Genomic DNA, 13,790 nt, shown 5'->3' with positions numbered 1-13,790 from the left:
CCCTGCTTCTCTCAGTCACACAGGTTTGGGTCATTCCTCCCCGTACCCCCAGACAATCATTCGCCAAGTCAATGAGGCAGCCAGTAGCACAATATAGATGGAGCCCTGGAGCTGGAGTAAGGAAGACCTGAGTTCAAATCCAACCTGAGATACTTATTAGTTGTGTGACTCTGGGCAAGTTACTTAACCTCTGCCTGCATCAGTTTCTTCAACTGGAAAATGGGAATAATAATAGCACCTGCTCCCAGGGTTGTTACGGAAAAAAAAGTGAAATAGTATGTATACAGTGCTTTGCAAACTTTAAAATGCCATATAAATGTGAGCTATTATTATGATTAAATCTTAATTTCTGTGTCTGCAGGATCATATCCATCCCCCTTTCTCTATTTTCATGTCTACCAGCTCTATTGACTTTAAGCCTTCATTATTTCTTGTCTAGTCAATTAAGATAGTATCCCAAGGACAGATTAATCTTCCTAAAACAACACTTTTGTCATGCTGTACTCTAGAATATTTCTTATTGCCTGCAGTATAAATTCCAAATTCCTTAGTCTCATATTCCAGGCCTGAACAACGTGACCCTTATCTGTCCTTCTACTTCCCTTATGTGTTGTCTCCTCCCATTAGAATGTTAGCTTCTGGAAGGCAGGAACTGTCTGTTGAATTTTATTATGAGCACCTATCATAGTGTCTGACACATAGTAAGCACTTAGTAAGTACTTCATTCATTCATTCCCCTATATGATCTTCTGCCCTGGCCAGTTTAGACAGCTCACCGTCTGCACGTACCACCATGAAACCTGGTTTTGAATTCTGACTCAGATACTTACAAGCTTCATAATCATGGACAAGTCTTATAATCATAATTTGTATTCTTGGTTTCCATGTTTGTGAAATGGGCCTAATAGTTTTTGTACTGCTTGTCTAATAGAGTTGTTGTGGGGAAAGCACTGTTGTTACAAGTTTTAAAGCACTTTTTTATTATTGCCTGCTAGTCACTGTAGGGCTATGGTGTGTGTGTGTGTGTGTGTGTGTGTGTGTGTGTGTGTGTGTGTGTGTGAAGATAGCAATCACAGGGGGGGAAAGGAGGACATTTATAGTCCTCTTTTCTCTCAGACCTTATCTTTTCCTGACAGAGAATCAGGCCTTCTTTCCTTTGTTTGGCTGACAACCTGCCCTTCTCAAGTTTGTCCTCAGTCTGCAGCTCACTGCCAGGGCTAAATGGAATCTCGCCTCTCATTCTTTAGCCAACGGATTCCTTTTAAGAACCCGGCTTTAGCTCCTTTGGCATAGGAGCCAGTAAGCTCAATGGGTACTTTGAGAGCACTTTGTTAACCATAAAGTGTTACATAAATGCGAGGTGTCTTCTGCAACCACCGTCTTGAACTTGGTGCCGTTCTCCTCACCTGGGCATCTCCTCCTTCCTCCTAATCTCTTTACCTGATTCTGATCCTTCCTTAAAGATGGAATAAATTAGCTACAATTCAATCAATCAAATATTAAGTGCCTACTATGTGCCACCCACAGTTACAGGTTCTGGGGATAAAAAGCCAAAAATTAACCAGTTCCTGTCCTTAAGGAGTTTATTGGGTCAGGGATGGGGATTGAGAAAAGAGAATATAACAAATGTGATAGTCAATACAAAATATGTACAAGGTGATTTTGTAGGGTGAGAGCACACCAGCAACTGGAGAGGGGTAGAGAAGGCTTCTTGTAGGAGGTGTCACCTTAAAGGAAGTTTGGGGATTTGAAGAGGTGAGGAGTGAGTGCATTCCAGGCATGGGAGAACAAATAAATTAGTAGCAGATCCAGGGTCCAGCACAGTTCAGCAGCAAGTAAGAAAGAACAGAGAAGGCAAATGGAGGAAGTAATGAAGACCTTGGGGTTTACCCAGACATAAGTGGGGTTAGGACAAGGAGGCAGGGGACTTAAGAATAGGGGATGACATAAGGAGGTGAACTGGTTAGCCATGCTGTTGAGCATAGGAAGGGAGGGAAGTAAAACAAAAGCAGGGATGACAGCTTAGGAGAACAGGGAGGGATAGAGAGGTTAGAAAACATGGTGAAACAAGGAATAAGGAGAGACAGATGGAGAGGAGGTTGTACGTGCTCCAAGAGAAGACTTGCTGTATGTTTGATAATGGAACCCTTATGAGTAATGGTGAGATCAAGGGTGTGTCTATGTCTCTGTGCGTGTACGTGTACGTGTGTGTGTGTGTGCGAGAGAGAGACAGAGGCAGAGACAGAGAGAGACTGAAGGTACAGGTCATGGGAATTAGAGACTTTGAACTAGGAGGCCAGGTAATCCCAACTCCCTAGTTGATCTCTGCATCCTCTGACCTCCTCTAGTACTCTCATTTGGGACCTGGCTATACCCTGTGGTATGGCAGTTATCCATGATACACACACACACAATATATATATATATATATATATATATATATATTTATATATATATATATATATATATATATATATATATATATATATATATATATATAACACACACACACACACGGGTACATACATGCATATACATATGTAACATACATATACACACATGTATGTGTATAAAATTTCTTCCACCAGACTGTAATAGCCAAAGGGCAGAGTCAATGCCTAGCATAAGACCTTGTATATAACAGATACTCAAAATTACCAATCGATTAGCAGTAACAAGTAATATTTATTAAGCATTTTCTGTATGCAGATCACTGTTCTAGGTATTGGGGGAGACACTTATTTAGATATGACACTTTGACCTCAAGAGGCACATTGTCATCTAATAGGTGGGCAATAAGATAACAAAAGCAGGTGTCTATAATAGACAATATTATATCAAGTGCATTGGAGAAGTACCTAAGTGTAAAGTCTGAAAGGGAAAGATTGCTACCACCTTGTGGAGTTGGTGGGGACAGAGCTGGGAGTCAGGGTGGGCTTCTTGGTAGAGAGTAAGTACCAGGACACAGGCAGGGTCACAAATCAGATGTGTCTCCTTCAAAGGCAGAGTCAGAACTCACCACTTTCTCCACAAACTCGTCGTGAATCGAATCCTCCAGGAAGAGGCGGCCTGCCGCAATGCAGTTTTCACCTTTATTGAAGAAAACAGAGCTCATGCCCTTTGGACAGAAGAGCAGGTATTAGATCTCTGGGCAGATGGGAAGGCATTTCCCTTAGATGTTTATCTGCTTTCCTCTCTCCACCGAAACAATGGATCCATTTTCCAGGGCCAACAAAGCACCTCATTGTGAAGGATGCATAGTTGCTATTCTTTTCAAAAAATTTGTTCTTAGATCACCTTAAGCAGCTAGAGGGGCCAGAGTGCACAGAGCGCCAGGCCTGGAGTCAGGAATACTCATCTTGCCTCAGACACTTAGTAGCTGTGTGAACCTAGGCAAGTTACTTAACCCTGTTTGCCTCAGTTATCTGTAAAATGAGCTGGAGAAGGAAATGGCAAACCACTCCAGTATCTTTGCCAAGGAAACCTCAAATGGGGTCATAAAGAGTCAGGCATAATGGAAAATGACTCAACAAAACTATTCCCTTGCCCTGCCATTTTCTCAAAACCTCCATTCACCATTTTCACACTCTTCTTTTTCAGATAAGTCTCTCTCATTAGCCAATATCTACTGACATTCCTGTCTGTACCAGAAGCGACGGGAAACCAGCCATAACAGTCTAACCAAGAACCTGTCTCAACCACTATATAACCCAGAAATTGAACTACCCTAGTGAGATACCATGGTATGAAGGCATCCTGCAGAGATGAGGAGTGACAGAGAGCTTGGCAAAGCTCAGTGAACCAAGTCTGAGGGCAGCCTTTCTGAGGGTTTATCCCTGACCGATTCTCTCCTTCTGTGATCATAGGACTCCAGACTTAAAGCCAGGAGGGACCTTGGCCTCATTTGGTATGACCCCCTCATTTCACTGATGAAAGAAATAGAACCAGATGGATCAAGCAATCTACCCAAAGGTAGTAAGTGACAGAGGGATGATTGGAACTCATATCTGCTGATCTCAAAGCCGGTGCTTTTCCACTCTGACAACTTCAGGAGCTAATCAGTTTTCTATTTTAAAAATATGCTAAAAGTGACCACAAGCTGGGAGCCTACAATCTGGATAAGGTCAAGGTTGGTCAATGCCAAGCCTCACATTAGGCATAGAGTAGAATGGGAGGGAGCAGGCTGAGATAAAACAGGGAAACATGGTAGAGCACATTGAGAAGAACTGTGCTTGAGGTCACAAGACCTGAACTCAAGTCCCTGAAGCTGTGTGGTATAGTAGAAAGAGTAATACAGTCAGAGGATATGGGTTCAAACCCCCAGATCTGCCGATTTCCTGCTGATGTGATCTTGGGCAAGTTCCTGGGCTATAGTTCTTCACGGGCAAAATGAAGGGGTTCAGCTAGATGGCTTCTTAGGCACCTTTCAGCTCTAAATCTATGCTCTTAGGGGCACCTAGGTGGCATGCACGGGCCCTGAAGTCAGGAGGACCCAAGTTCAAATTTGGCTTCAGATACTTACTAGCTGTGTGACCCTGAGCAAGTCACTTAACCCCAATTGATTTTCTCTTTCTCTCTCTCTCTCTCAGATGTATATGTATATATGTGTATGCACATATATTTATATGTGTGTATATGTATACACATACATATTCCTATCTCTGCTGCTTAGCAGCTGTTTGGCCATAGACAAGTATTTAATTTCTTGGAGTTTCAATTTCCTCATTTGTAAAATGGGAATAATAACACCTATACTACCTACTCCCACAGGGTTGTTAGAAAAAAATTGTGTGAAATGTTAACAGTTACAGAAATTATTACAGAGAGCATCCCAAATGTCTTAATGCAGTTTTAAGCTTTAATATTTTAAAACCTTGCACTGAAACTTTTGTGACACACTGTATTAATGCCTACTATTATTATTGTTCTTGGCTTGGTCTCGGTGTCTCCTTTGATACTGCTATATCTTGTAAACTTGCTGTGTGACTCTGGGAAAATTACTTCATATCTCTCAGTGCCCTAAGCAACTCTCTAAGACTATAAGTCACAGAGAAGGTGCCAACCTGCATTGGTTGGAGTTTTCTTACTTGGGAGTTCACCATACCAATGAAATCACAGACCCAATCTCTAGACTTATTTCTATCCCAATTTTAATTGTTATCAGTGGAAAGAACACTGGACTTAGCATCAGGAGGGTTAGAATTAAGTCTTCACCACTTCCCAGATGTGTGACCTTGGGCATCTCAATTTCTTTGAACCAACCTTACTTCTCTCATATGGAAAATGGGGACCAACACTTATATGTCCCTTCTCATAGGGCTTGGTGAGAATTGATTCTAATCTAATTTGAATTAGAAAATGGATATTCAAGTACTTTGTAACTATACAGTTACAAAGATGTAACTGTAGTGCTAGGGAAATGTAACCTGCTATTTTTAATATAGCCAGACCAATGCTTACCCAGCTTCCTCCTTTTCCCTCAAGTACTCTGTGAACAGGATCTCAGAAACTCCGGGAGCTGTACCTTCCTTGTCCCTCTCCTTTAATGACTGAGGTAAAGAAAAGAGGGCTGGGAAATTTCCCATGGGGAAAATGGGACATAGAAAGTAACTGTCCTGAAACGCAAGGGAGCTCTGACCCTCTCTTCACTGGTGAGGTTCAGCTTCAGATCTCTGGGGGCTCTTCCAACCCTGAGATTCTAGGATTCCATTACTTTCATTTTCCCAGCAAGGCTCAGGACTGGAAACCTCATTTCCTTTTTGTATTTTGGGAAGGAAGCATTTCTCCACAAAGGAATTGCTAGGCAGGCTGATTAACATTATTGGAGACAGATGTTGGACAAAGCTTGGACTATAATGAGAGCAGATCAGAACAGAATGGCTCTGTGAGAGAGGGGCTAATCTAAGCTATCCTTCTATTCTACTTTTATGCAATCAACATGACAACCTCTCTGGGCCTCAGTTTTCCCATCTGTTTAAAAAAAAAGGAGTTGGGCTACATTAGTCCCTTTAGACATCTCTCCCAGCTGTAGATCTAGGACAGGGGTGGGGAACCTCACGATTTAGATTTAAGATCCTTTACTCAAAATCCAGGGTTCTTCCTACTATGCCATCTTGACCTCTGATCCTGAGATTCTGATTCTGTGCCCGGGACTCTGATCCTGGTTCTGCCATCACATGGCTGAATGACTTAAGGCGAGTTACTTTCCCTTTCTAGGCTTGTTTCTCCATACATAAAATGAAGGCATTAAACTGGATAATTTATCTTCTAGTTTCCTTATCTTATAATGAACATAGTAGTAATACCCATCTCCCACGGTTGTTGTAAGGATAAAGTGAGATAATATTTGTAAACCTTAAAGTGCTACATAAACACTGTTATTATTTATTGTTATTTATATTATTATTCTATCTTGGCATTCTGTAAACTCATCACCGACTCTACAGGATTTGTCCTTGTTGTTGAGTCATTTTTCAGTTGTATCTAACTCTTTCGTGACCCCATTTAGTGTTTTCTTGGCAAAGATAATGGAGTGGTTTGCCATTTCCTTCTTCAGTTCATTTTACAGATGAGGAAACTCAGGCAAACAAGTGGCTTGCCCACTCACCCAGTTAGTAAGTGGCTGAGGTCAGATTTGAACTCAGGAAGATGAGTCTTCCTGACTCCAGGTCTGGCACTCTATCTACTGTGCCACCTACCGTTTGGGATTTACACACCTCTAAGGGCTGGGTTCAATTTGTCTGTTTTCAACTCAGCCCCACTAAAACCCCACCTTTTCCATCCCCACCCTGGCCTCTGTCTAGAATACCCACACCCACCCCTGTTAGTCACAGAACCCAGAAGGATTACCATTTGGACGGCCTTGCTCAGATCACAGTCTGCAAAGATGATGAGGGGAGATTTTCCTCCCAGCTCCAGAGAAACCTTTTTGACATTACTTATGGCACAGCTAGAAGAAAAAAAAAAGCAGAAAAGAGTAAGCAGGGCTAGGCTGGATTCAAGTTCACTGAGAAATTTGGAAATCTTGCAAGTCAAACTGAGTCAAAGGTTAAGAATGCTGAGTCAGGGTCACTTTAGAAGGTGGATCTCGGCCCATGGATACAGGACCCTTAACACAGCTGTCGGTGTCAGATCAAAGTGTTGTTGCTTTTGGCCAAGGCTTATAAAGCAAGGTTTGGATAAGAAATTCAAACCATTATAAACACTGAAGGACCACAAAGCTGGATTGTTGGAGCATTCAGACACCTCTGTACTGAACTACTTTTTATCTACATTTATTCACTTTATGTTTGTTTGCTGTGTATATTTTTATATGTATTTGTCTCTTTGTTGTACACTTATTGAGAGCAGGGATAGTTTCATTCTTCGTGTTTTGGTCCTTAGTGCCTAGCACAGTGCTTAATAAATACTGGTTAATGAACACAGAGATAATGTTTTAGAGCAGTCCTAAGATGAATCAGCAGATGGATATGTCATCAGAACCCAAGTGTCTAAAAAGTACCATTAGCTCTGGTTTTTGAACCAACCACTGAATATAGGGAAGTCTCTAGTAGAGTATCCTGGAATTCTCTTTGTGACTCTGTGGTACTGAATTTTTTTAATAGTGACTTGGATGAAGGAATGACTCATGCTCGTCAAATTTGCAGATGATGAGAAACTTGATGGAATAGCTAATACATCAAGGGACAGAGTCAGGATCCAAAAAGATCTCACGCTTACTGGGGAACCGGGGGGGGGTGTAGGAGAAGAGAGAAGGGAGCATACAAGCAAACAAAACATCTGGTGGCACAGTGGATAGAATGCTGGGAGCCAGGAAGATCTGAGTTCAAATCCAGTCTCAGATACTTAATGGCTGTGGGATCCTGGGCAAGTCACTTAACTTCTATTTGCCTCAGTTTCCTCAACTGTAAAATGGGGCTCCTATCTCATATGGTTGTTCAAGGATCAAATGAGATAGTTGTGAAAAAAAATGCTTAGCATGGTGCCTGGCATACAGCATGAACAATGGGACAAATTTAAGAAGACGAAATTTGATAGAGATTTTTGGGTTCACAAGTCAAACACGTGAGTGTAAAATAAAGGCGAATTGGCAAGACTCAACAAAGGATCTGGGAGTTTTTAGTGGATAACAAGCTCAAAAACAGAAAGTGGAAAAGGGAAGAAGCTTTTCTTAAGCACCTACTATGTGTCAGACACTGTGCTGAGTGCTTTACAGATATCACTTCATTCATTCCTCCTGATGACCCTGTGAGGTAGGTGGTAGTATTATTCCCATTTTACAGTTGAGGAAACCAAGGCAGAGGCTACATGATTTGCCCAGGATCACAACTAGTAAAGTGTTTTAGACCAGATTTGAACTTGGGTCTTCCTGACTCTCTCCTCCTGCCGCTATCTCGTTCTTCACCTCTGTCTCACATGCTGCACTGACCTTACTTCTTACCAAGGCTGATTTCTCCACTTGACCAAGCAATCCCCTTCCTTCCCATCTCCTCCAAAAGACTGCACCCTGTTTCACTTATTTTCAGTCTCTCCCTCTCTACGGGCTCATTTTCTGCTGCCCACAAACATCCCCAGCTTAAAAACAACACGACCCTCCCTTGATTCCTCCCTTCCATAACTCTCATCCTATATGTGTCTGCCCTTTGTAGCTAAACTCCTCAAAAATGCCACCTACAACAGGGGCCTCCACATTATCTCCTATACCCCTTATAATAGGGCTTCTGACCTTACTGTTCCATCAAAATTGCTCTTTCCAGTTACTGATGATCTCTTAGTTGCTAAATCCAATGGCCTTTTCTCAATCCTCATTCTCTTTGACCTCTCTAAGTTGATCACTCTCTCCCTTAATACTCTCTTCACTCAAGGTTTTCAAGACACCATTCTTCTGGTTTTCTTATCTGACTGCTCCTTCTGTCTCCTGTGCTGGATCCTTCTCCAGATCACACCCTCTAACCATAGATGTCCCTCAAGTTTCAGTCCTGGGTCCTCTTCTCTTCTCCTTTTATACCATTTCACTTGGGGATCTCATCAGCTCCCCATGCATTTAATTACCATCTCTATGCTGATGATTCTCAAATCTACCTGTCCTACTCCAGTCTCTAATCTTTCATCTCCATCTGCCTTTCAGATATCTTGTACTGGATATCCAGTAGATATCTTAAACTTAGTATGTCCAAAATAGAACTCATTTTCTTTTCCCCTAAAATCTCCCCACCTCCGACCTTTCCTATTGTTATAGAGAGTAACACCATCCTCCCAGTCCCAGCCCTAGCTTCAGAGAGTGTGAGGAAAAGCTTCATAAAGAAGGTCTTGAGCTGGGTCTTGAAGGAAGTCAGGGACTCCAAGAGACAGAAGAATGAGGAAGGAGTGCATTTCAGGGATGGGGATCAGCCAGCACAAAGGCATAGAGAGAAGAGCAAGTAGACCCCTCCCCCCTCTCCCTCCCTCCCTTTTCCCTCTTCCCCCTTCTCCTCTCTCTCTCTCCCCTCCTCCCTTTTCCCCTTTCTCCCTCCTCTCTCCCCTTTCCCTTTTTTCCCTCCCATTTGTCTCTCTCTGTCTCCATCATACACACGCACACACACATGAAAGAATTCTGAACTCAAAATAAGACATTGGTTTGAGTCATGGCTTGGCAAATTGTTTAACCTTTATGAGTTTTAGTTTTCTCTCTCAACTAGGAATAGCAATATTTATATTCCCTAGCTGAGAGGCAGGGCAGCATAGTGGATAAGAGTTGACAGTGGGAAAGACCAGAGTTGATGTGCTGCCTCTGGCACGTTGTGGCTGTGGGATGTCGGACAACTCTCTACTATTCTTTCTTTTTTCTACTATTCTTTCCATAGTTTAGTTGCTGATCTGTGTTGGTGGAAGGAATTTACATAGTAGGAGTTCTCCAACCCCAATGGAATCACAATTCTGAAGGAAAAAAGAAAGCAACAATGGCTGGTGTATCTAAATGTGAGCTGTTGTCAGGATCATGATTAATGCCATGCTAAGCTGTCACCTTCAGTGCAGCAGAATTTCAGTTCAGCCCCTTGCCTCTGACCACGCGCATCTTTGCTGTCTCATGCTGTGATTTCCAGGAAAGGATTTCAGTAAAAATAGATGCAGGTATTAAATGCCCTACTGACTATATATAGCCTGTGACAAGTCTCTGGCTCTTCATGTATGTGTTTATCTTCTTCCTAAAACCATCACTTTGGCTTTAAAATAACTAACAGGCAGATTTCTCTTTATAGAGGTAGGGCTATGTGGTGGATAGAGCCCTCACCCTTGAGTCAAAAAGACCTGGCTTTGAATCCTGCCTAAACATTTAACAGCTATGGGACTGGGAAAATTCCTTAACCTCTCTGAGCACTGGTAACCTCACCTGTAAAATGGGCATGATCACAGCACCTCTGCTTCACTGGATAACATGAAATAGTGTTTGAAGAGTGCTTTGTGAACTTTAAAGTGCTCTACATAAACATAAGCCATTATTATCACAGTAGACAAAGACCACAATGATTGGAAAGTTTCCATGGGTAAAAGATGGTGGAATCTGAGGTACTTTGGAGATGATTAGTGCTCAGGTTTAGGGATAGTCTTATGTGTAGGTTAAACAGGTGGCTGCCTAAATAGATTTCAGGAACCAGGAAAGGGAAACCTCTTCCCCAAAGGCATCCATATCCAGTATATCTCCACCCTGCTCCCACAACGTGCTTACCTCTTCATGATGTGTTTTCCAATCTCTGTGGAGCCTGTGAACCCAATTTTCCTCACATCTGGATGATCTGATAACCTCTGTCCAACCAAGGAACCTGTCCAAAGGAGGGGTTACAGAGTGTGAAAGCAGGGCTTCTGGAGATCCCTGAGACCCCTAAATGACATAACCCATGGGCTGATGAGGATGGGCTTGCTTTTCTGGCCAGTAACACACCTGAGAAGCTGCCAACTCTTGCTTCCTTTTCGACCCTGGCCTGATATCTTTCTTTGACCAGCTGAGCTGCCAGTAGAAACTTGGTGCACAAGGCAGGCCTCCTTGGCTTACTGTGCAAAGGAAGGCCATCATCTTCACCCCCTTCCCCCCTTTCAGGAGAGCTTTCAACAAGAGAAATGGAAATTCCAGGCCGAGTCCACTCAGCAAGCCAAACTATTGTTCTGAGTCTGTAAAGAATTCTCTGCAGGCAGAGGAGAATTACTCTCATAACGAAAGGGCCGCTTAATATAGGATTTAGAGTTAGAAGGGACAACAGAAGTCATTTCCTCATCCTAGAGGGGAGGAAACCAAAGCTCAGAAATATTGAATAACTTCCTTAATGTTGCATATGTAGCAAGTAGATGAGACCACTGGTCTCCCAATCCCAAATCCAGAGCCTCTCCCACTGCATTACTCTACACATTAACTGCCCCCTCCCCATCATTAGCTAGTTAATATGTCCCTTGTGGGTTCTGCGGGAGTTTATGACCTTCTCTACTCCTATAGCCCCCATAAATTGGAGTATTCCTTCCTGAATCCTAACTCTGAAAGGGTTTGGAGCAGAGATGTCATACATAAAGGACCTGCAACACCCCTGAGCACAGCTTGAATCAGATTAAAATGTAATTGGGAAATATTTGACAAAATAAATAAAAATACAATAAAGCATAGGTAATATTACATTTTAATGGGCCAGGGGGGATCCTTATGAACCAATTAGGGGCTTCCTTTTCTATTTGACACTAGTGGTCTGGAAGACAATGAACTTTACCTAAGATTCGGTCTCCCAAAGTCCTGGCCCCTAGAGACGTGAAATCTTGGCTAGATTTGCCTCAGAGTGGAATGGGAAGGGTTGGGAGCCTAGGCTGAGCCATGGACAGCCATCACAAGGAGAGTCAGCAGGCTACCTGAAGGGTTAGGATGGATTCTTAACACATTGTTGAAAGTTCCAGTATGACAATGAAGCATATTCTCCGATTTAGAGGACGTTACAGGAGCCTGAGCAAGAAACCCCTCCCCCAACAATGCATATAAATGATTATCCAGGATCAGCCATGGCTGAAGGTGTTGAGAGAGAGGGAAACCACTGAGTCAGCCCATTCTCAATCAGACAGTTTGGGTGATTAGGATCATAGGTCATGGATTTAGAGCTGGAAGGAGAGATCATCTCTTCCAGTCTAGAAGAGGGAACTTGGAAGTTTTCATTTGCAGTGGCTGGGAAATGGGTCACTGAATCATGCGCTGGGCTTGAGCCAGGAAGATCTGGGTTCCACTTGAACCTCTGACACTTACTTAGAAGTGTGACTATGGGCAAGTAATCTGGCTTCTATTTCCTCATTGGTAAAATGGTGATCATAAGAATAGCTTATAGGGTTGTTATTAGGATCAAAGAGATAGGGTCAGTAAAACAATCCTTAAAAAGCCTATGCCAGGATCAGCTTAAAAGTAAGTTGCTCCTCATGGCCAGCCTAGTTTGTCTCTTTGTGTCTTCTGCACATGGCTACCAGCTCTGCCCTCTGGGGCCAAACAGAGCAGTCTGCTGCCTCTTCCTGTAATAGCACTTTGAATACTTGAGGGCAGCTCTCCTGTCCCTCCTACGCCTTCTCTTCTTCAGGCTAACCATTCCCAGGTCCTTCTACTGCTCCTCACATGGCACGATCTCATGGACCTTTACCATACTGGTCACACTCCCCTAGACTCTCCCCTGCTTATCAGTGCTCTTCCTAAAATGTAGTGCTTTACAGGAAGGAGAGGAAATGTTATGTATCAATCGTGGGCCAAGCACTTTACAAATATTTCATTTGATCTTCACAACATCCCTGGGAGATAGGTGTTACTATTACTCCCATTTTATAGTTAAGGAAATTGTGCAGACAGAGATTAAGCGACTTGCCCAGGGTCACATAGCCAGTGAGTGTCAGAGTTTGGGTTATAAATTCAGGTCTTCTTGAATTCAGGACCAGTGCTCTCCGTTGTACCATCCAGCTGCCTCACAAAAATGAGCACGGTGTTCCAGATGTGATATGACTAGGGCAAAACAGCAGGATTACCACTTCCCTATTCCTACTGACACCTGACCCGAGTTCAAATTCTGGCTCTGCTCTATCCTTAGGCAAGTCACTGAATCTCTTTGGACCTCAGTTTCCTCTTCTGTAAAATGAGGTAGCTAATCTAGATAAGCTCTGAGGTCTCCCAGCTCTAACATTCTATGTCCCTATGACCTACACGTATGTATTGAGAGAATAACAATTCTAATGCTCTGTACTCTCAAAGGGACAGTTGTAACTTCAACACAATGGAATGGTATGCCTTGTGAGATAGGGAGTTTCTCATCATGGAAACAATCAACACAGATCACCTCTTCTGAATATCATAGAAACAAGGTTAGAATAGAGACCCTCCAAGGCCCTTTCCAACACTGACATCCTAGGATTTTAGATAGTGCCAAGAATGGTATGGGCATATGGAAATGTTTCCTCTCTTCACTGAGGAGGTCATGTGACTTCTGTCCTTCAAGGAATGGGGTGAATATAGCCTTCAATTTAACTCCATTTCAGGGGACTGGATTTTCTGAATGAGGCTGAAGGCAGGCAGGACACTGGATTTGGAAACAGGGAGCCTGGGTTTGAATCCTGATTCTTCAACTTAACACCTACGTGGTCTTGGGCTAGCTCCAACATCTCTAGGCCCTAGCTTTCTCCTCTATAAAATGAGGGGTTGGGATAGATGACCCCTTGGAGTCCTTCCATCTCTAAATCTTACGAATTGTTATGAGAGGTAGTAAGGTGTGGTAAATAGAGGGCTAGCCTTGGACTCTGGAAGACCCAAATTC

The 13,790-nt window shown here is 42.9% G+C and overlaps 1 protein-coding gene across 1 annotated transcript in view; it reads right to left on the bottom strand.

The window, feature by feature from the left end:
• ALDH1L1 (aldehyde dehydrogenase 1 family member L1) overlaps window positions 1-13,790 on the bottom strand; it is a 77,305-nt gene that overhangs the window by 10,425 nt on the left and 53,090 nt on the right. The window contains exons 17-19 of the mRNA XM_020981150.2: window positions 10,706-10,799; window positions 6,850-6,949; window positions 3,020-3,118 (exon numbers count right to left, since the gene is read on the bottom strand). Coding sequence (XP_020836809.1) covers window positions 3,020-3,118; window positions 6,850-6,949; window positions 10,706-10,799 — 293 coding nt within the window. The remainder of the gene's footprint in view (window positions 1-3,019; window positions 3,119-6,849; window positions 6,950-10,705; window positions 10,800-13,790) is intronic.

This window comes from Phascolarctos cinereus, unplaced genomic scaffold (assembly GCF_003287225.1).
Source record: "Phascolarctos cinereus isolate Bilbo 61053 unplaced genomic scaffold, phaCin_HiC Scaffold_4;HRSCAF=312, whole genome shotgun sequence".
NCBI classification, from domain to species: Eukaryota; Metazoa; Chordata; class Mammalia; order Diprotodontia; family Phascolarctidae; genus Phascolarctos; species Phascolarctos cinereus.
This window is presented reverse-complemented; position numbering and strand designations above follow the sequence as displayed.